General features: G+C 40.6%; 3 protein-coding genes across 8 annotated transcripts in view; all 3 read left to right on the plus strand.

Annotated features, from left to right (window-relative positions):
* Positions 1–2,781, plus strand: part of Ets96b (ETS variant transcription factor Ets96B) — a 92,029-nt gene extending 89,248 nt beyond the window's left edge. The window contains exons 12-16 of one of the 2 annotated variants that reach the window (XM_083031756.1): positions 250–767; positions 969–1,305; positions 1,431–1,975; positions 2,205–2,431; positions 2,542–2,781. In XM_083031756.1, the coding sequence (XP_082887882.1) occupies positions 250–767; positions 969–1,305; positions 1,431–1,855 (1,280 nt within the window). In that variant the 3' untranslated portion in view covers positions 1,856–1,975; positions 2,205–2,431; positions 2,542–2,781. Of the gene's footprint in view, positions 1–249; positions 768–968; positions 1,306–1,430; positions 1,976–2,204; positions 2,432–2,525 lie in introns of both variants that reach the window. The other variant, XM_083031754.1, reaches the window with a different exon arrangement.
* On the plus strand, positions 2,617–5,212 carry Ude (Uracil-DNA degrading factor). 3 transcript variants are annotated; one of them, XM_083031757.1, is made up of 5 exons: positions 2,617–2,781; positions 3,049–3,237; positions 3,508–3,863; positions 3,934–4,662; positions 4,736–5,212. In XM_083031757.1, exons 3-5 carry the CDS (start codon positions 3,514–3,516, stop codon positions 5,010–5,012), a joined length of 1,356 nt encoding a protein of 451 aa, XP_082887883.1. In that variant the 5' UTR covers positions 2,617–2,781; positions 3,049–3,237; positions 3,508–3,513; the 3' UTR covers positions 5,013–5,212. The 3 variants fall into 3 exon arrangements, with proteins under 3 accessions (XP_082887883.1, XP_082887885.1, XP_082887884.1); XM_083031759.1 differs by lacking the exon at positions 3,049–3,237; XM_083031758.1 differs by lacking the exon at positions 2,617–2,781 and having other exon boundaries at positions 2,826–3,237.
* A 297-nt stretch (positions 5,213–5,509) lies between these two features.
* Positions 5,510–23,373, plus strand: part of LOC145932643 (colorectal mutant cancer protein) — a 42,712-nt gene continuing 24,848 nt past the window's right edge. For all 3 annotated transcript variants that reach the window (XR_014424758.1, XR_014424753.1, XM_083031749.1), the window contains exons 1-4: positions 5,510–6,187; positions 6,416–6,793; positions 20,302–20,525; positions 21,263–21,399. Coding sequence is in view for 1 of the 3 variants with exons in the window: in XM_083031749.1 (XP_082887875.1) it covers positions 6,684–6,793; positions 20,302–20,525; positions 21,263–21,399 (471 nt within the window). In the remaining 2 variants the exon portion in view is untranslated. The remainder of the gene's footprint in view (positions 6,188–6,415; positions 6,794–20,301; positions 20,526–21,262; positions 21,400–23,373) is intronic.

The raw sequence follows: 23,373 nt of genomic DNA on the forward strand, positions 1-23,373 counted from the left end.
ATACTTTTTTTTTATTCACATCTTGATAGCCGCTATCGTGATGAATTTGACAACATGTGATACGTATGAAGAAATTTTATTTCGCATTTTTAATCTATTTTTTTGTGAAAAGTTATTTTCTTTTCGATTGTATTATCGGTTTGAAGATATTCTATTAAACGCGTAGCAAGATATTCTATACATTTTAATTAAAAATTAAATTTTCAACACGATAATCAATTTCTACAGTTATACTGCGTTTTGTTACAGCGAGCACTTTAATTTATCAGCAACGTCAGCAGCAACAGTACGGAAATGTCACGAGGGATCATCCCAGAGGTTCGTCGCCGTCGTCCAGTCGTCCGGCCAGCGCTTCTTCCTCGACTTCCCAGTGGCAATCGACCTTCTCCGTTTCCTCCGAAACTTTCCTTCCACGACCGGAGAACTGGAATTCCGAGGTTTACGCGAAACGAAGCGGCACGCCGACCTGGACGGAGCTAGGCACGCAGCTGGATCCCAGAAACTCGTCCTGGGAACGGCAAAACGGTTGTTATCAGAAGAAGGGCTCGCCGGTTTCAACCTGGAATCCGGATCACGTCAACAAGAGGCCGTCGTCGGCGACCGGTGTGCCCACCTGGAGCGACGTTGCTGTCGGTTATCAGCAACAACGACGCGGCTCGCTGCAATTGTGGCAGTTCCTCGTAGCCTTGCTCGACGATCCTGCGAATGCGCCTTGCATCGCGTGGACCGGCCGCGGGATGGAGTTTAAGCTGATTGAACCGGAAGAGGTTTGTAAAAAAAGTTGGAGAGGAATACTTTATATATATATTTATTTTTTTAATTTTCCAATTTCCTAGTTTTCATGTAACTATTTGTTCTAATCTTTAATTAAATAAAAAAAAGTCCATTCAAATATAACATTCAGACGATGAAATAATATTCTGCGATTTCAATAGAAATTGCTCCTTCATCGGTTTTTCTTTTCACAGGTGGCACGCAGGTGGGGTGTCCAGAAAAACAGACCGGCCATGAATTACGACAAGTTGAGTCGTTCGTTGAGATACTACTACGAGAAAGGCATAATGCAAAAGGTCGCCGGTGAACGATACGTGTACAAGTTTGTCTGCGATCCGGAAGCGCTCTTCAATATGGCGTACGGCACCGGCGCGTCTTCGGGGATTAGCGGAGAAGTTCCGAGTAGTATGGTACGAAGTCACGCGACGCCCGGGAAAGGGGCGGGCGGGAACGAAGTTCCAGATTTGATGAAGCATCCTGCCGCGGGATATAGCGACGCGGTTTTCGCTATGTACTCAAACACCGCCGCAGGTTAGACAAAATAGCACGCTTCATTAACGTGTTCGCTTTATTAGAATTTATAACACATAGTATATACATATATCTCTTTTTAAAAATTAATATACATGACATTTATTATTGTATTTTATTTATAGTGTATGGAACTTCTGGTCTTCATCATTTGCACCAATATCTCGGCGGTAACGAAGGCTTCAAAACACCACCGAGTAGATATCACCCCCATTATTCCCATCAGTACGGTAGCAATCACCATCATCACCACCATCATCCGCCCCCGAGCTATACAGAGACTTTTCTGAACTACAGTCGGTTGTCGTCACACGAGCCGGCTTTCGATTCGAAGACGCAGGAAGCCCCACCGAGGGACTCGTATACCCAGGAAACGGAGAGTACCAGCAGAGATCGCGAGGGTGCGTCGATACCCTACGAAAGCATGCAGAGATCGCAATTACCGGCTACAACCTCCTCCGCGCAATCCTCGATACTGGACGGCGCGGCGAGCTCGAAAATTGAGCAAGCGCCGTACACGTGTCTCGGCGTCGGAAGCTGCGTCTGTTAAATAAATGTGATCGAATCTGTTGTTTGCATATTATTCGAAGGGAGATCTCCCGTCGATCCCTATTTGACGTTCTTCGAGACGGAAGAGCGAAGCCGTCTGGACGTATATGTGTGGTATCTTGTAAATATTACTTATTTTTACGCGCTGAATTATCATCGGAGATAGACTATAATAAATCTGTTTTAATGCGAATTCCGATTCGCGTCTAAGCAATATCTCCGATCGTTATTGTGCGCGTGTTTCAGTAGTTTATCGCGGTTGTAATTTATTTTATAAATATAAAATAAATCTATCTCAATAGGACGATTATCGGAAATACAAATTATATGACATATCTTTTCAATTACAGCTCGACGTACATTTAACAATTCATGGATAAATTAAACTAATGCGACCTTGAAATAGCAAGACTATCTCGAAAAGTCGTGATATCCGAAAGAACTAATAAATAGAATGCAGAAAGCGCAGCCGTGGAAAATAACATCGCGCAAAAATACCTCATAATTCGGAAAAATCAATAAACAGATCATAGGATGAATCGTCCTCTTCATGCGTTCTCGACGATGCGCATATGACGTAAGTGCGCGATTGCCCGTGTATTTCGGGCTCTGATGACATGAATCGAACATGTTTATATCGACCTCTCGCTTTCCCTCGTTCATACCGTTAGCCGTCCTTCTCCTCAGCACGCGACAAAGTTTCGCTGAATAAGTATAACTGATGACTTAAGCCGGCTCGTCAACCTTGCGATTCGAAAACTACTAGACACACTTTGCGAGTGGCAGCGACAACGTCAACATCATCCGAGATTCGTATACAAGTGATAATACTGATGACGATCAACGGCGGCTAAAGTGCACAATTTGAGATAATACTGTGTGATTAATTTATATAATTAGAGCTGTACTAAAAAAAAAAAATTGTCCGTAAGTATTTTTTTAAATTGTTCCGTCAGTATTTTATTAATTTTAATATAAATTCTAGTTATATATATTTTAATGTAAAATAATTGGTGAGATAATATCATTAAACACATGTGTCGAGAGCAGTATTCGAAACGAAATTTCCGGTTTGAAAAATATCTCACGCAGTTGAAATTTTAACAATGAACGTTAAATCGAAAAACGTGTACCAGAGAAGAATGTCGCACTTATACTTGCCAAATATAAACGATTAAATCATTTACCGGGTAGGTATTGATCCTTTCCACGTAGCTTCCATAATTCCGAGGACTACGTCAACGATAAAACTGACATACGCGCTTCGCATTCTGATTGACTGTTTCTCCGCCTCCGAGCGCGTTCTCTCCTGATGATTGGCTGCGCCGCTTTGAATCGATTGCTTCATGAACATTGCCAGTTTCCCGAAAACTTAACTTTGCGGTAATGTAAAATGTCGCTAAACATGTAATTCGTCATTTCCATGTTCTTATTGAATTCCAATCGGCGATAATCTATTTAAAGCGATGAAGCAATTAACTACAAATAAACGCATGATTTTACTCCAAAATCGATAGATTAATATTTATAGAGTATACATGATACATACATACATATATTTGCGACATCATGTTTTATTTTTTATAACATTTACATCACATCTGCTGAAAACTAAAATTTAGCTCAAGATGATTTTTCCGCATATATATATAGATTAAAATGGCCAAGTCCAAATCCACCGAGCAGGAGGAAATTGCAGGAGCCATGGGTTTCAAGGACAAACAGAAAGCGTTTGATACTCTGAAAGTTCTGGATGGCCGCGACATCAGTTATCAATATCACGTAATCACGAGTTTCGTCAGTCGCACGAAAAGAACTTTGCAGATCACGCAGGATGAAGAGAAGCTGGCGAATCTGCGAGACTCCCTGAAAATCTTCGAGGACTGGCTGACGGATTACAAAGAGAATAATCGGGGAAAAGAAAACTTTGCGTATTTGCCGATCGAAACGATCGAGGCCTTCCGTGGTCTCGCGAAGAAGTACGACGTGTGGAACGACGAATTTTTCAGGTAAGAACTCGCATTTTTTTTACGATAAAGATTCGAGACGATTCGATGAACTGATATAGATTTTCACTAGGGCGTACAAGAGCGAGAAGGGCGACTACAAGGGTCTGCGGACGGCGAAAGTGCCTGGCAGAGACATTACGTGGGATATCGAGAGGAACAGGCGTTTGAAGGAGATTATCGGCAAGATCAAGGACGAGCACATGCAATGGTACGAGACGGACGTGGGTGATCTTCGGGGACTACCGACGAAGGAACACGCGCGATGCATCGTACTCGCGTACAGTCCTGACCCCGCAAAGTTGAAGAAACTGGTGACTCAGGTGCGCGAAAAATTCGGCGAGGACGATAATGACGCGGACATGGAAGAGGAACATCGAGGCGCTAAAAGAGCTCATGATAGTTCCTCGAGCAGCGATAGCGAGCCGGAGAAAAAGTTTGCGAAACGTTCACCGGGAGTTGAAGAGAATCAGCGGAACGACAAATCGGAGAACGCGCTAAGTTTCAAGGATAAGGAGAAAGCTTTGCTGAGCATCAAGTCTTTGGAGGGCAGAGATATATCGTATCAGTTCCATGCGATCAGCGGTCTAATAAAGCGAGCCGAGAGAGTGATATCGTGTACGAAGGATAAGCAGAAGATCAAGAACATGACGGAAGCCGTGGAGGTCTTCGAGAACTGGATCACCGATTACAATGTGAACGGCCGGTCGAAGGAGAACTTTAATTATCTGGCGATCGACATCGTGCGGGCCTTTAAACTTCTAGCCGAACGATACGGTATCGAAGACAACGGCTTCCTCGAGTGAGTCTCATTCGATCGATAAGAAAATTGTAAAAGGATTAAAAAATATAAAAAATTTCGATTTTTTTTACAGAGTCTACGAAGAGGCGGACGGCGATTACAAGAAACTCAGATCTGTCCGAGTTCCGCAATCGGATGTTACGTGGGACGTGAAGAGGAACGAGCATCTACGAGAATTGGTGGATCACATAAAGAAGAACCTCGTTCAATGGTTCGACACGGATGCCAAATTTCGAGATTTGCCCACCGTGGAGCACACACGATGCATCATGTGGGGTTTCAGCCACGATGTCGCGAAGCTGAAAAAGCTCTTGCCCACATTAATCGAGAAACTTAAAGCCGCTGACTAATCTGGCTTAATAAAAATGTTGGATTGTTGCCGGATTGTTTTATCGGTTCGAAAACCGTCATATTTTTATTGTATGTAATAAAAGGAAGAAGGGGATGCTCTTGCTGCGCTGCGCAGTATATTGTATTTTATCGCGCCGTTCATACATTGAACGCAATATGTGTCAAATATTTGCTGTAATAAATCTATAATATTTTATTAGTTGTGTGTAGGAGAAATAAACGAATATAAGAGCATCGCCTTTCAAGAGATTTTCGAGATACTCGGTAGACGAAGAATTAAATGAAGAACATAAAAAACTTAATTATTAAATTTAAAAAAGGCATTTTTTAAATTTAATAATTTCGCTTCGTAATGCTACATCTATCATTGCCATCATTTGCGGACTGTATCTGTACTTATCCACGCAGCCGTAATCTGTCGACGTAACTTTATCGCGACACGTTAGATGGCGCCGCGATCGGCCGACCGAAGGTTTTCGACCGCGACGAACTCAATCGATAGTTTTTATCAGTCACGGTTGGGGTAAGGGTCGCCGCTCCGGTTTTGAGGTTAGGGTTAGGTTAGTGACTCGTTGATACCGCGACGACAACGGACGCGGATGGTGGGTTTTCGCAGTGCGTAAGAGAATCGCGAAACATCGCCGGATGATCATTCGTCGCGAGAGAGAGCCGAATTGTGCGAAACGAGACGTATATTCGAAGCCTGCAACGAGTATCGCATCGCCGTGTGATTCCGTTGACTGATATCTGTTTATATCCCGCGCATATACGATCGCAGGCGCGAGATCGCGGGTGGCATCCGAGCGCGTCCAAAAATAGAACGGCGGCGGCGCCTACCGCGTCGACGAACAAATTCCGTCCGCGGGGACGAGAAGGAGAGATAAAGAGAGGGAAGGAGGAGTAGAGAGGCGAGCGAGTATCGTTCTCCGGAATTCCGGCGACGAGATACACGCCGATGACACGAGGATGGAACGCGTGTCGCGATAGCCTCCCCTCCGACCGCCACGTACATTGCCGAGCACGTCCGACCGGATCCGGAATATTCCTCGCGACCGAGGGATCTGTCGTCGACTCGAGTCCCGCGTGCCGTTGACACGCGCTCGATCGAATGTCCGACTCCCATCTCTCGTTCAAGAATCAATCGGGTCAATCGCGGATCAGTTGCAACAGCGAGGTGAGTGAGATATATCGATATATCGATATATATCGTAATTATAATCTGTTCGATAATTTCAATTTCGTGACAACTTCAAATTGTCAGTTACTTCCTCGAGTTTTAAATAATAATACACTGTGAGAGAATATAGTGAATCCAGAGAAAAATAATAAAATAGAATTAATCGTAAATATTTTCTGACGATAAAAAGATGACTTATAATATTTCGTGACGTTTCTCCCGCAGCATTTCGGAGCGAGACGCGCATTTTTCTGACGTGATACTCGTGGCGACGATGTGCGTGCGGCACGCGTCGTCGCGTGTCGCCGCGAGAAGATAGACGCGCTTCGGCGGCGGCCGCGAGAGCATCGATCTCTTCGCGCGGGCGCGAATTAAGATTCGGCACGCGGCGGACGATCGGGCGCGAATGTGAGGCGCGGCGACGACGGATGGCACCGATCGGCGGGAAGAATACCGATGACGACGGCCGAGTCCGAGCATCTCCAGTGAGAAGATGTCGCAGACCGCGGATGCCGAAAGCGAGACGGGCTCCATTTGCGACGAGGAACGCGTCCGGAAGCTGTTCCAGGCCTGCGACGGCGACGGCGACGGGTACATCGATAGGTGAGTCGGTTCTCAAGAATAATTGTATCTGCGAGATTGAAGGAGATATATCGAGCCATTCTTTAGAGGAGCATCCCTCCGGTTGCTATCGATCGCGGCCCTCGATTTATTTTCATTCGATGATTAGCGCTGAAAGGAAATGTCGAAGAACTCGAACGGAATTTCTACAAGATTAAACTCTGGATTTCTCCTGAACAAAAATAGAGATATAAAATATAAATTATATAATAAAGTAGATTATATATACAGGAGGAATGGTCAGCGTTCTAGAGGACATGGTTGTATATACATCATTTTAAATAAGAAAGTTCATATAGACATGTGTTTTATTACGAACGGTTATATAAAGCTACAGCATGTTCAATTTTTTAAGAATGAATATACATTTATTAACTTAGTAGAACTATATTTCTATGAAATAATTACATTTAAGCTTACAAATTAAAATTTGAATAATTAATAATAATAAATAATAATTTAAATTAATTAATATAGTAACTTAGGGATAAGTGAATATGAGACATCTTAATTACATCAAAAAATTTTAACTAATATATATTATCAAATGTGATTTAATGTTTGTAACCATGATAACAGAAAATGCTGAAAATTTTTAATATAATATTATTCATTGAACTGGTTTTACTAAGTTAATGAATGTATTTGTTCTTAAGATTGAACACGCTGTATCTTTATAACAGTTCAGAATAGGACAGACGTTTATATAAACATTTTTATTTAATAAAATGATGTATACAATCATATCCTAGAATGCTGAAACACCCTCCTAAAACCCTCTGTATATAAAAATAAGTAATACAGTATATAAAATCGCAGTCGAGTTGAATTTTTCCGAATGGTACACAGAGAAGAATTTCCTCTTAGAATTTACCCTGAAAATCATGATAATCGTGAGACAATATGGTATGGAAAGAATTTTATGAGAATTTCTCTGATTAATATTTATCACAATAAAAATAATAATATTTAATTATACAATAAAATATAAAATATATTTGATTAATTTTACTATGCAGTTTAATAAAATTAATCAAACATGTTTTATATTTTATTGTGATAAAAATATTAATCAGAAAAATTCTCATAAAATTCTTTCCATACCATAATGTTCCACGATTACATGATTTTTACGGTAAATTTTAAGAGAAAATTCTCTCAGTGTACACATGTGTGTTATACATATGTTCCTCTCGGCGAATTCGGGACGCGCGAAAATCTTGGCGGTTCCGAAATTAAGCAGTGGCTGATATCGCGGAATGGAAAGAGCTCTCGCGCGTTGACGCGACCGCGCCTGCCGTTGGCACGTGCGTTTTAATTATTTCTTCAATTAATTAGAAGCCTCGGCTCTCCCTCTGCCGCGAGCGCGACGAGAGTGTTCGCCGTCGACTCTCCCGGGACTTAACGGGAGAGACGGCCGGCCGGTTAGCGTCGTCGTCTATTTCTCTTTATCCTGATGCGCACCAACTTTGGCGAGTAAACTAAACTGTCGGGATCGCCGCAGTAATAGAACGCGTCCAATAATAAGTTTGCGATAATTTACGAGCAGACCCCTCTCTCTTTCTCTCCTCCGAGACGCGAACTGTATTAACGGCGTAAAACTTCATCATTCCCTTCTTCATCCGCCTTCGTCGATTTTTCTCGACTGAAAAACATTTTCTCGCGTATCGAATTATTTAGCAGCCGTCTCTGCGTTTCGTAAAACTTGCGACTCGAGAAAACGCTCTCTTCTCTCTCGTTTTTATTCGACAGCATATTATAACATCCGGTGAATTATACAAGATATCCCTTGTACTTTTGTTTTCCGGTTCGTAAATTAGATCCTATCGGATAATGATTTCTTGCGTTGTTTTATATATGTTCTTTTTTTCTTTTTTTTCGCTCGTTTCCATCGTTATCCATGTCTCGATATGTTTCCCCCTCGTCGGCTTTTTTCTTTTCTTTTTTTTTCGCAAAGGGGCTTCGCTCGACGAGGCCCTCGATATCGCGCGTTCCTCCTCCCGCGAACTCGCGCTCTTATTCCCTTCCGATGAAGCCGCACCTTTTATTGCGCTCGTCGAACATTACGGTCCATTTCGCTCCTCCCGGTGGTTCTTACCTGGTAGGTCGGAGGTAAACTTACGTAGGCAAAATTATACACGGGTTACCTAACACCACGCACGATCTCTGTATTTATTATACGCATGTAATGTTTACACGGATTCCGCTCTTCTCTCGCTCTACGTGCGCCATAAGCTACGCAAACTACATTTATATGTGTGGAAGGCAGGCGAGAGAAATCGACTCGATGCCATATAGCTTCTCTCTCTTTATTTATCCGTGCTTTTTCCATGCACATCGATTCGTATTTATGCAAATAAAAACGGATGACTTTCTGTTGATCGCAGAAAGCTTTCGAAATTTAATTTAAAAGTGATGCTTTTTTTTATCTAAATAGAACGCAACTAAGGGATAGGGTGGCGATAATTGCCAATATTTTCCAAAGAAAAATTTATTTGATCTGTCCAAGTTACATAATATGTCGGATAGACATAGATTTAACGAGACTCTCCGTCAAAGATCGAGACAATTGCGTTCACAGATTTTTTGAAATTTAATTTAAAAGTGACTTTTTATTTTATCTAAATTGAACGCAACTAAGGGATAGGGTGGCGATAATTGCCAATATTTTCAAAAAAAAAATTTATTCGATCTGTCCAAGTCACATGATATGTCGACATAGATTTAACGAGACTCTCCGTCAAAAATTGAGACAATTACGTTTACGCTCTTTTTTTTTTTAGCAGATCGAGAGAGTCATTTGAAGAAAATTGAATTAAGATGCGCGTTCGCGAGAAGAGAGACAGAAAGAAAAAGAGAGAGAAAGATAGGGCGGAGAAGCAGCATGCGAGCACGAGTGTCTGCTGCTCGAGCTTTAATCTCATGAACGAGATTTATCGTCGGCGATCTAGTTTTGTTCGTGTGGTATACGATAAAATGATCGGATCTTCCGAGAAATTACCGCGCCGTTGTTGGCGCCGTTAACGAATCTCTCTCGATTGTCTCGAGATAAATAAATCCTCTTGGTCGGTTTCGAGGTCGCGGGCAACATCTGCGTGATTGGAACGGTTGGAATGATTTATAAATTAACCGCCGGTCCCCCCGCGCGCGATAATAATTGCCTTTACGTCGTTAATTATCGCCTCCAGAGAGAGAGAGAGAGAGAGAGAGAGAGGGGCGGGGAGGGGAGGGATATAACATCGATTCGTTAACGAGCAATAATTTATTGCAACGTCGAATACGTCGTCGCCGCGTATTTTATGGCGATCATTCGGCTCGCGACTCCTCTCGCGTGTGCACGCGCGCGTTCATTTATCCCTTCATATTATTTCCATGAGGGGTAAAAGAGAAAGAGAAAGATAGCTGTGCGATACGTGTGTGGCAGCTAGTCTCATATGTATTTTTACGTTTTATAAGCGAGCTTTATCGAGTTAAGGAGCTCGAGGACGAGGGATGAGACGAGGAGGAGAGCGCGTGCGTTCTACAAACAAATTAAGAGAGTAAACCCGAGAATTCCTCTCTCCTTCTCTCTCCCTCTTCCTTTCTCCTCCGCGAAAAGGACGAGAAAGATGAAACATTATTTCCCGACTCGTTGGCATTCATTACGTGATGCGCTTTCGTAACCTCGTTATATCCTCGCTCGCCACCTCAGAACTGTGAAACGCGCGATGCACGTATACTTTTTACACACAAAGTTTCATCAGCTTCTTCTCCCCAAGTATATATATACGTATGATAATTTAGGACGTCCCAATTGTACCTTTTACGACAAATTCCTTCTCGCAAAACTACGAGATAATTTTTTTATCATCTACAAAAACATTTTTCCTTCTCTCTAAGGGAGAGATAAAATAACGAAACGCTCGCTATTTGTCGACGTGAGAGTCGAGTCTTCGGACAGTTAGTCGGATTGACGCCAGGAAGCCCGATGACCTAACTTTTCGGGGTGCAGTTTGGCGTTTCACGGCCACGAAAAGTAGATTGCGTGTTTCTCGGACTGATAACAGAAGGGAAGAGGAAGGTCGATTTCGTCGATGCACAGAGACACCCTCGAACGATATTCCAAGGGTTGGCCCCGAGGCGAACGGGAAGAGGGCTGGTTTCTCCCCTGTCCCTCTCCTCCCCCGCGATTTTATGGCAAGTGAGTCACGCTACAACCCGCGATCGGGTTCGCTTCGTCTTCTCTCCCTTTTCGTTTCGGGGTTTTATACGACGAACTAGCACTCCTTCGCGCGCAACCACCGTTTGCAGACTCGTTTATCGGCATTTCTCCCTCGCCCCTCGCGTTTTTCTTCCTTCTAATCCCCCGTCGTATACTGTCCCCCCTCCTCATCTTCTTTATTGTCTTTGTTTCTCTTCTCGCCCCCCTCGGCTATATGCCTTTCTACTATCGCGTAAAATACAGTCGGTTCGCGCGCGGAATACGAGCTGCACTCATTCCCGGGATGCAACAGATTTCCGTGAACGAAAGCGGCTCGTAAACGTAAAATTTTGGGCTGTTCCGTTACGGAATAATGCGAAGGAATAAAGAAAAACGAGTGATCGTTTGCTCCAGTAAGAACCGTGACTACATTTCCTCGATATCTTTTTTTTCTTCTTCTTTTCCCACCGTCTTAGTTCCTGCGATTTACTTTACGAATAAATTTCCCACGCGATACAGTTCTTTTTTTATGAATAATAATTTTCTTTCTCCGAATAGCTTTTCTATCGCGAGAGGAATCTCCGGAGAGAAGTTTCACTTGATATTCAAGGGTAAAAGTGATCGATTTCGAAAACGTTCGCGAAAATTTAACGGCGTCTGGTAGAATTCAGATGCGAGGACAAAAATTATGTATATCAGCGGAAAAAATCAATATCACAAGACTATCATTGATAAAAATGCTTGTTTAATAACTTGTCATTTTCGAAATTGTCATTGTACGAAATTTAGATTCGATAAACATATTTGCGACGGGACGTTTTCGTGACAATTCTCAAATTTTCTCGACTGCGACGTCTAAGTTAACCGGATAGTAGGATGTGCAACGGGCGACTTACCTGAACTTGTTTGCACGCAACAGGGTACGTAAACATAGTGGAAGGAAATTTCTGCGAAAGATTTCTCCAAAAGAAATATCGCGTTAGAACGGCGCACGTTCAAATCGATACCTCGTCCTCGGGACTTGAAAAAAAAAAAAAAAAAGCAAAGCTACTCGCACATTTTTTTTCGTACCGTACTCGATTTTTAATAGAAAGGGAGTAAAGAGACGAATCGTGTAAGAGAGCCGGAGAAAGAACGATAAAGAGATTATTATATTTTTAAAAATTATATAATATGGAAAAAATATTAGCTATTATAGCTAAATTTTAGATGTCTCTATAATATTAGTCATGATTAAATTTTAGCTATGGTAAATAATATTTTTAACTATAATTTAACAAGGATCTCTAGTAAACGATAACTTAATTAAGATATGATAACTAAATTTCAAATGTAATACAGGGATATCTAAAATGTAGTTATATGGTAACTATAATGTATTATTTTCCGTGTTATATTTATTTATAATTGTATTATTTTCGCTGTCGTCGATTCTTTTTTTTATCCGTACATCCTGCGTGAAAATTGACCTCAAAAAATCGCTGCAATTTTTGCGACACTTCCCTCAAATCATTTCCACGGCCGGCCATTTTTACGCGCACTCGTAATTTCGTTACGCGCGGCAGCTTGCTCCTGTATCCCCGTTTATCTCGCTTCGACTCAGCCGCGATAAATCTCGAAATCGTCCCGACCAGTGATCGTTATTTACGCCTCTCTCCTCTGACCAGGAGGGAATACATATCCCACCGTGCCGCTGAAAATTTTCGTTTTGTTGTCGACGCGTCATCATGCATGATTCTCTATCGGATTACAGAACCTTTATTTGTTTCTCTCTCTGCTATCCCGGAGTCTGAATGAAGATAATGTACGAATTATTATTAATTAGATGAATTTGTATTAATTAGATTAATATGATACATAATTACGAAATTGTTAACACGCGTTACAAGACGAGAGCATATTGTTTTAAGGGGTAAGGCATCATCTTTTATTGGTACTTTTTTTCGGAATAAAAACTGACGAACGCGCTCGACGGACAGACCTTCGCGTTAAACGAATTATTTTCGGAGCCGTTGTAAATTTGATGAATCCTGACGATCGATACGCCGATATCATAACTGGCGACGTCAAGGTCCCGCGTCTCTCGTCGCCGAATTATTAATATCAGTCAGAGATTCCGAGATTAATTGCATTATCGTTTTGATCGTGGCGCTAAAATTCGTGTGTATGAGAGATAGATCTCTTGCAAAATTCCATCGTATACAAGAAGATCGTGTATTTGTAATCACCGACGGATTTTAATAATCGACGACATGCGAAGGTCCGGTGTCTGGGCAACCTCGTAATCGGGGTAACACGATTTCTCGCTAATTATCGCGAAATCTAAACCTCTCGAGAGACAGAGAGCGCTGACAAAGAGATGGTCGTTAAGAGGGGGAGATGGAGTGCTGCGGGCGGATTTGTTGAAGAGCGAGGAGGGCTCTTTCTCTCCTCTCCCCCCCCCAACCCCGTTAAAAACCATCCGCATTAGATAACATCCCTCCTTTCCTTTCTCCTTCTCTTTTTCCGCGTTTCTCTCTTCTTCTTTTTATTTTTTTTCTCCCGTTTTGTTTTTAATGGCGCCCGCGGGACGGTGGACCCGACGAGAAAGGCGAGAGCTCGCCTCTTTCCGAAAGGGCGGATTAGCCCTTTATAAGGTGGTATAAGGCTCTTTTTATATAACGGACTTTGAAAAATTCGACGTCTCTCGATGCGAAATAGAGCGAGACACTTATACAATGAAACGACGCTCTTCGGGTTTTCTCATGCAACTACTGGTTTCTTTTGTGCCTTTTTTTTTTGCATCTATATGGCATTCTTTCGTATCGTATCGTATTTTCCACCCGCGCGTTTTGTAAAAAGAAAAGAATCCCATTCCTTTCCTTCGAAACTTATTTATCTCTTTATTTTTAACTCTATTTTCTATTAAGGTCTTTTTACCAAATGCGAAAGGCGAGATTTCATATGAGAAATAATGGTATCGTCTCTCCTTCTTCTCTCTAACCTCGACCTCGGAGGACCTTGATGTAAAGGTCGCGAAAGGTCCTTGGGATTCTTCGGAGAGATGCCAAAGGGCCGCGCGACGTGATAGGAACCTAATCGCGTTTCTCGTCCGCGTGGAAAGCCTTTTTCTGCGAATCTCACGCGGCAAAATCTCCGGAACAATGATCTCGTATCGGTATACAATCAGGTTTGAGAAGCAACATTTTAACGCGGGAACAAGATCTTGGCTGTCGCGTATTGTGTAGCACGAGAGTTTCACATCTCTCAACATTATATGCCGCTTTATTGGCCCGTTGCGTGTTCGGCTTTTTAAATCGAGCCCAGGACTTGTTTCTCCAAAACAATAAAGTTTGCCGCGAAGCTGGATCGTTCCAGAACTCTTTATCAATTGTATTACAATTCTACGAGTGGAATGTTAACTCCACAAAGACATCATTATATTTTACTATATTTACCGTCTCTTTGATATTTTTCGGCCTTAAATTTTCTTTTATTCGGTGCTTTTTCGATGCTTTAGGTTGACTCGTCTCTCGTTCTCTCTTTCTACATACGCGCTGTTTCACGAGCGATGATTAAAAGTAAAGGCAGAGAAGAGAGAGAGAATTCGCTGGATCGGAAAACGGGAAAGGACTGTAACGAGATCACCGCGTTACAGGTCGAGGCACGAAATTGAGTTTTGATCCAATCGCGCGCCACGTCCAATATCGACACAAGCTCGTATATTCCCTCGGAATTTTCTGCAAGACCCGGAAAGTCCTCTCGACGGCGTCCTCGGCTGATAATTTCAATCCATCCAACCGTCGCGCGAATCGTATCCTTCATTTTCCTCTCATCTCCGTCCCCGTAAATTTTCTTAGCGTATATAATACTCGTATTAAGCGTGCTTGATGCAACAGAGCTTATTTCTCTACTCTTTAACACGAAAGAGAAAGAGGATAACTCGCGCGAAAATTAATCGAATCGATTGAATCGTAAAATATATCGAAAAGGGAGGGAAGAAGAAGGATGGGGAAGAGAGGAAGGTCACTCGCGACAATAGGGAGTAGAAATTAAACGAGCCGTTAAATTCACTTTTCTCATCGAGCGAATCGCACACATCGATGCCGATAATACACCGCGTATTACAACGCAATCGTTTCCCACGTGGCGGCAAATTTATTTCGCACTCGACGTTGTTCGAGGAGGCGCCGTTTAATTGCCGCTTGTATAAATACGCGACGCGTGTGCGCCATACGTTTCGCGATCGAGTGTTTTACATTTATTTCCAGATAATGCTCGAGTAAATTAATACGTTATCGCGTTGCGATAGAGAAAACATGATCCGCGAGCGTTGAATAATTATTCCACCCTCTCAATGTTTTTCGATTCGTGATTATTATATAAAAAAATATCTTCGCAATATTAGATAGAGGGAGAGAGTTTAATCATAAAAAATTGCAATCATAAAAATTAACGAGAATTAACGATATAATAAATCATAAATATATTACATTTGCAGAAGATTATTTAATAAAACATATAGGATATTTATTAGATTCTCTCACTTGTTGCAATAACCGACCGTTCATTATTTCAACAGTTTCCAGTTTATAAAGAAAAATGTAATATTAACAGTGTTGTGCTTAGATGATTTTAAAATTAGCTAGATAAAGATGAGATAAAAATATTCATCTTAGATAAGATGAAGATGATTTTGTTTTAAATGTATCTAGATAAAAGATAAAATTATATGACGATTCACCTAGATAACTTCCAGATAATATTATTTTTAAAATCACTTATGTAAACAGTTAAAAAAAGTAAATAAATAAAAATGTAATGTAAAATTAAAAAAATGGAAATTATAAAAGAGATATAAAAATATATTCATAGTTTTTTTATTTATAAGTTTTTATCGTTTACTGCTCAAGTTCTACTATACTTAAAATATTTTCATGTGCTATGAAACTCTAAATCAAATTATCTGAATATTATTTTAGATAATTTAGTAAAGATAACACTTTTTTTAATCTAAGATGCAGATATAGATAATACATTTTTTAATTATCTATATAAAGCTAAGATAACGCCAAAATTTCATCTAGATGATCATCTATATAATTTTATTTAGATAACAGCAAACACTGAATATTAGAGAGATCATGAATAATTGTGAATATTAAAAGTTAATAAAAACGATCATAAAAGTATTTTTAATTTAGAGAAATTAGAAATAGGGACACATTCATCAAGGATAAATTTTAATTAGAAGATTGCAGAAGAGAAAAACAATAAAAACGGCTAATGAAATATTTATAAGCTTTTCTCTCGCTGTCGCAATGATCTGTCGCTCATTCCGATCCGTGTACGTACAAACGGTTTCTTCATGGGAAAGGTGACCCACACGGAGAGACAGAAAGAGAGAAGGAGCGACGTACGTACATGTGCATTTAAAATAAGCTCGCGTGTCTGGCGTAAAACCGCACGCGCGACGCGGCGAATGGGACTCGACGGGACGACGAGAGTGACGTGCATTGCAGTGGGATTAAGTTGCATTTGTTTTTCACGCCGGCAACGATATGCGGATAGATTTTTCTTTCGCTTTGCCTCTTCCCGAACCGCAGCGCGAACGCGAAATGCGTCTACTCGCAGTGACACTTGGCGCGCCGTCGACGTCGCGCGCGGGATCCTCTCTCTCGCAGACGTGATATATTCCTCGTTAAAATTCTCTCTTCGCGATCTAATTGAATTTTAATAATCGCTTGTGGCCATCGTCAGTCTCTCTCTCTCTCTCTCTCTCTCTCTCTGATAATTTATGAAAAGTTGATGATTTAATTTTAAAGTAGCGCCAAATTGAGAAAGTGCTGATTAAACTCTCTCGTGATTTTTTATGTTTATCTCTTTTCTTATTTTTTAATTATATATTTTAAATGTTCTAAAAAGATTCTAAAAATTATATTATTTGATCAGATTTTTGGTAGGTACTTATCGTCTCATGATGTATAGAATGTGTCCGAGATTGTGGTGACAATTGACAAGAAGATGATTAAGTCGATGCTGCGGAATAAAATATTCTTATTTCCGGTTTCGTTTACAGGAAAAATGTGACTTTAAATATTACAAAATTAATAAGAGATAATCTCATGTTCTTTTTGCATATAAATAATCTTCACCGTACCAATCTCCTTGTACTGCTTAATTCGATTATCATACGGTTATCAAAACATGCACAAAGAGATACGTTTTACTGAAAAGATAAAAGTAATATTTTTATATTTTTTACAAATACTAATTTTGGATACGCATTCTGTATGTCTTGTCATTTAGCTGCGATCTTTCTCGCTTGTTCATAATAAACGAGGCAAAGTGCAGCTCGCGTCGCGTTAACCCAAAGTGAATTTGAAGTGAAGGAACGTCGGTGACGCGTGCAAGAAAAACGACAAGGGGTGGAGCGAGGGAGGATGCAGTCACTCAAACCTTGGGAAACTAGAACTCTCGAGAGGCTGTCCCGACATAAACGCGGACATCGCGGACTGTCTCTGCGACGGTACTTTACATACGAGAGCATAATATCCTAAAATCGCTCTCTCTGTCTCTCTGTCTATTAATAAACACAAATCTGCGAATGAACTGCGGCGCAGGATTATTTCGCGCCTTTGATGACGAGCGTCTTAAAAGGCCACGTTATGTGTCTTGTCTCGAGCAAAAGTCGGGATAAAAATTAATTCATTGCTAGAATATATTTATTTAACAAGTTGACAAAGTTGACTGATGTCGAACAAAAAAATCGTGTGATTCTATTATAATAATTCTGACATTTTTATTTTGTATCGCGTCTTTCGTAAAATACAATATCCTTCATAGAAATTATAATATCAGAATTTATAAAAGACTTCAGAACACTTTAATCAAATAACTTTAATCAAAGTTAACTATATTCGGTCGATGAAACTCACTGTGATGCATATAATAGTGTGCATCAATTGCGTGGAACTCTCGCTCGAGTGCAACGCCCGCAAGTATCAATTAAACTTCCGATGCAGTCTCCGATGCTTACAGGACAAGCGTTTATATAGCCGGAAGCGAGCTCGCGCCGACGACGAAGCTATATATGTAATCCATTAATATCGCACGTCGCAGGCGGCGTGCGAGGAGAGGGCGTAATTAATGCGTGACGTTTAATTCGCAATGGTCGTCCCTAAACCGGCGGCGCTATTGTTTCGACGATGAGAGTGATAGAGATGGATACCCTCTGACCTTACTTAGGATTCAGCTTTGATAACCGGCGTTCCATACACGATTATCATACGTATATTGTCCGTGAAAAACGATGGAAACTATGTGTAGATCTTCCGTATAAAAGGAGTTCATTTGAAATATGTTGACAAAAACGTTTAAAGTATATAGGTCAGTTTAGTATTATAGCCACTTTAATAAAATATCAGCACAAATGATTTTTTTCTTTATATTTATTAAATGTTGAATTTTTATGAAATAATTAAATCTTCACACTTTTGCAATTGCTTCAGATGGAAGGTCCTTTCTCTTTCTCTCATTTTATAAAATGGTTGTCCATTTTTATTTGATAATTTCTTAAAATGATTCTAAGAAATATCAGCAAGAATATTATTCATTTTTAATATTTAAAATAGCAGTGAAAAATTGATTCATCTAATAATTAATCACGTAAAATTAATCGACGATTTTGTGTCAGTAAGAATATATTAAATTATTAAAGGTAATAAATATTAGGCCTTTTCTCGAGCAGGAAATAAATAAAGTGACGATGTTGATATGTAGTATTGAAGGTATTGAGGCAAGATTTGGCAAGTATACCAAGTAGTTTCAATACTACATATCAACATCGTCACTTTATTTATTTCCTGCTCGAGAAAAGGCCTAATATTTATTACCTTTAATTTCTAATTATCGAGCCAATTAATAATTGTAATATTAAATTATACTTTTCTAACATTACTCTTCTTTACAAGTATTAGCATCAGCACAGAGCTATATGATATGTCATTGTTGCCACTCCACTTTTCAGAAATAAATTCATATTAAGTTTGCCAATAAAAGTATAATCCAGAAATACACTTTTAATTACATTAACATGCCACAATATTGGCATAATTTATGAAAATGGGGAAAATGAAAAAGCATGGCCATAATAAATTGACGCAAGAGATTGTACAATTCTTTAAAACCTCATTTATCATCTCGAATAAGCATGCGAATTATTATATCTCCAGATTATAATAAATAATCTTGTAATTTTCCACAAATCGCGCGGATGACTGCTGCCGTCGCAAATTTTTCACGTCTAGACGTGCGAAGGACGAAATCACGGGGCCAGCCACGGTTTAACGATTTTCCGAGGATATCTCTCTCCGTGCTGGCGCGGCAGACGGCTCTGTAACTGATGAATCTTTAATTTTGTCCTGTCGACCTAGCGCCACTGGATGGTGCAACGGAACGGTTTCGCCTCTGTCTCTCTTTCAACCCCGCCGTTAGTTCGCGTGACGCGAATCGCGCTGTTCCTCGCTGCGTCGCGGCGCGACCGATAATCAAGAGTGACAGGCCTGCTCTCGTCCTTCCAGCTGGTTAGACAATTATTTGAGCATCGTAATGCGATCGCGCGGATGATATGACAAGCGCCAGCGGCCGTCCCTTTTAATTAAATGAATCTCGACAGTATCGTTAAAATGGGAGAGCAGAGCTCTTCCTCTTCCTCGGGATAGAGCGATCTCGCGTCGTAGATCCGTTTACTGTGTATACGTCGGACGAATCGGATCGTGGTCCGCGATCGCATCTACATAATGGATTATTAAAATATATATTCTCTCTTCTTTGGATATATGTGTATATATATATTGATGGGACAATTATATACATGGCGAACGCAGCGGTGCCTTTCCACTTTTAACTGTTTCGTGCCTCATCTTTCCGCGCCGTGCCTCTGTCTGATGCATGAATTATTCACGAGATGAATTATTCATTAGGGAGATATAGTACTTAGTCTTCGTAATACACATTTCGCTTAATACGCGATACTGTGCGACGGTTTGTTATTTGCGATTCGCGTTAAACGGCCGAAACTCCCATCATCACGCGATCACGACAGTCACGAGAAGAATTTCCCTAAACGGATCTCTACAGCGTTTCCGTAAGCAACGTACATATACGTATCTTCGAACGAAACAGGATAGATATATCAATAATCAAACTTTATCCTCGCCGATTGAGAGATTCGTGTTATAAACTCGCGGCCTCTCTGTAACTAAGCTCCCGACGATACAAAGTTGAACAGATACATATATTCTTAACGACACGTCTTGTGAACTTTCAGCCAGGACCTATTGACGGTATGCCGGGAATTGAACCTCGAGAATTCGGTGGAGGAATTGATGAGGGAATTGGGCGCGGACGAGCAGGGTCGCATTTCCTATCAGGAGTTCCTCAGGCGACGTCTGGCCCTAAGACCGGAAATCGAGGCGCTGAGGGCCGGCAAACGGCGAAGCAGTCCGCATCACACACCGGAATACCTGCCCACCAGCAGCGACAACAGCCTCGGTAAGAATTACATACATATCTCTTCAAATTTCCGCGACACCTTCCTGCTCTCGCGATAATAAATCTCTCTTGGAGCAGGAGCGGAAATTTCGCGAAAAGTAACAAGGTGCCATTTATATATTCTCGCCGACTCTCCGCAGGAATGTAAATGTCGCGTATGCTTATCAAAATATACGTCAAAGTGGGATATTCCATAACGGATATTATTTCGCGAATATACGTACATATGTGTATCTGGCGTGTGTATATGTATATATGTTGCGTGTGTCACGAGCGCGCTATTTGTTCGAGACTGATGATCGATGGAACAATGAATGCGGGATGAACGCGGAAAACACTGCGGTAGCATTTGTAATATCCCGATCACGTGTAATACGATATCGCGAGATCGATGAATGAATTGGAAATGGCAACCTGGGATATTGCGCCGGGCGTTTCCATTTCTCGCACACAATTCCCCGTCGCCGGCGAGACGTAAAGTCTGGTTACACGGCATTGAAAAGGACTTGAGAGAAAAAGGACAAATAAAATGTCCGATTGTTTTACTTTAGCGATACACATTTTCGACGCTAAACGATAGAGGCTTCGAGCATTTTATCTTCTTTTCCTTATTCATCGTTGAATCTCAAAAGAACATATCCGTCAAATCACTTTGCTCGTGTTTGCTCATATTTCTCGGCGTTAAAGGCGAACAAGATCTTTGCCCTTTACTGATACGCGCGTAATTTCTATTTCAGGAACCGTGTCGGGACGACATGAAAGTTGGGAATTCGACAGCGGTGCACGTGATTTGTCGCCGGAACCTCATAGCCTTCAGAAGCTGGTGGAAGCAGCCGCCGGCGGAACCGGAAATATGCTGGACCTCGCGAATAAGGTAAGTCGTCGACGATTTATCTTTCTCTCTTGATATTTATATTTTCGATACTGGTCAGCTCTCTCTCTCCCTCTCTCTCTCTATCGCAATATTAGATTCGTTATTTATTGCGTGCGCGAGTCAGTTAATCGCTTGGCGAACATCCATCTCTCTCATGCTTATTATAAACTCTGATGATGAGTTTGTCATATATTTTTTGCGCGTGTCGAGGGAAAAAAAAATCTGCGAAGCGAGACTTTGCAGTCTCGTTTGTGCAACGCATAATAAACGACGCGATTCACTCTCGCGAAGCTAAAAAGGAAAGAGAGAAGCGCCGGCAGAGAGAGTATTTGAAGATATACGAATCTGAAAGAAGATTGTGTATACATATATCGAGCGATAAAAAACTTTGAGATACTCCCTGCTTGTTGATGCAACATTCGCGCTGATGAAAAGTCAACGAGACGCGCAATTATCCAAGGCAAATTGTCTTTGCATGCCGATAATCCTTGGCGTGAGCGCACGTTCGCTCAACTTCTCCGTCTCTTTCTCTCTATCATTTCCCTCTTCGTATCTCATGGTTCGCACCTGGGAATTTCTTTGTCAGCCGCAATTAACCACCGCCGAGACGCGTTATGCCATCGAGGAAGATGTGCAATTTTTGCGCGTTCTTTGCTTTTCCTCCGTCGTCCGATCGGCAGGTTCGATGTCGAATTTACGAGGCGTAGATTAACGCCGTACAGCGACATTTTATTTCATTTATGCGTCTTCTCTTTAAGTTTATCGCCTTATAGAATGTATAATCGATTGAATTTAAAAAAGGCTTTTAAATTACTGTATTAGCATATCGAAGGAGTTTTTAATAACGCAAATTATTTGAGGAAAACTATTATTTCGTAATCAAGTGGATATTAACACGTTGACTGCCCAGCGAATTTGTCTTATCGTGTATGTCAAAGTAGAATTTTCATTTCCATAGATATATAATGATGAAACATTAAAATGAAATAAAAAAATATTTTAGTTTTCATTGTATAATATTAATATTAATTAATATTGATATTATATAATCGATAGTAAAATATAAATTAATTAATAAAATATATATAAATTAATAAAATATAATAAAATATAATAAAATATGAATATATAATAATAATAATAAATATAAATTTATTAAAATTTATTAATTAATATTTATTATATTGATTATTATTTTTAGCATATATTTAAGGTTTATTTAAAAATGTCACAAATTTTTCATAGAGAGAAACAATATCTTATCTATTTTAACGATGTATAATAACTCTTTCAATTTTGCATTTTGAAATAAATATTTCATTCAATGCGCATTTATGGATTTTAAGAGAAACGTCGCTACGGGCTAACTCTTTCTCTCTCATTCCGGTTGATATTCTTCCTTCCTTTTATCACCCTTGTCTCGAGTATGCGAAGCAAGTTTTCGCGTTACGACACTCGTCGACGACGTCGGGAGGACGTCCGTTTCCGCAAATATGCAGCGCCTTAGGCCATCCTTAGATTCGGCTATGCAGTTTTCTCGCGCTATACGCCATGCAACGCGAATTTACATAGAAATGGAATATAGAAGTCAGAAAAAGAGAGCGAGAGAGCGGAAGAGAGAGATATCTGGCTAATCATAACAGCGGCGTTAATTCTCTTTGTTATTCCCGCGTATAAATTACTAAAGTTAACTCATCGCATGGCGCGACGATACGTTAACATTAACATATACGCGACAGATAATCGGATACGTACAAGATTAATCCGTATCTACCGAGCTATGAGATGGTTGGTAGAGATTCAGACTGTATTTCGTGGAAAAGTGCAGATTATTCTACACGTCTGCAAGATATCTCACACACATGAATTGTTATTATTATTATACAAAGGATTATCTCCTCTGTATCTCCCTTTCTCTCTTTCTCCGCGCGCTGTGCGTTACTAAAGTAAGAGTAAAGTGCTACTAGGATCAAA

This window comes from Prenolepis imparis, unplaced genomic scaffold (genome assembly GCF_030444845.1).
Source record: "Prenolepis imparis isolate NDT839.2.m4 unplaced genomic scaffold, iyPreImpa1.0 SCAF_2, whole genome shotgun sequence".
Taxonomy (NCBI): Eukaryota; Metazoa; Arthropoda; class Insecta; order Hymenoptera; family Formicidae; genus Prenolepis; species Prenolepis imparis.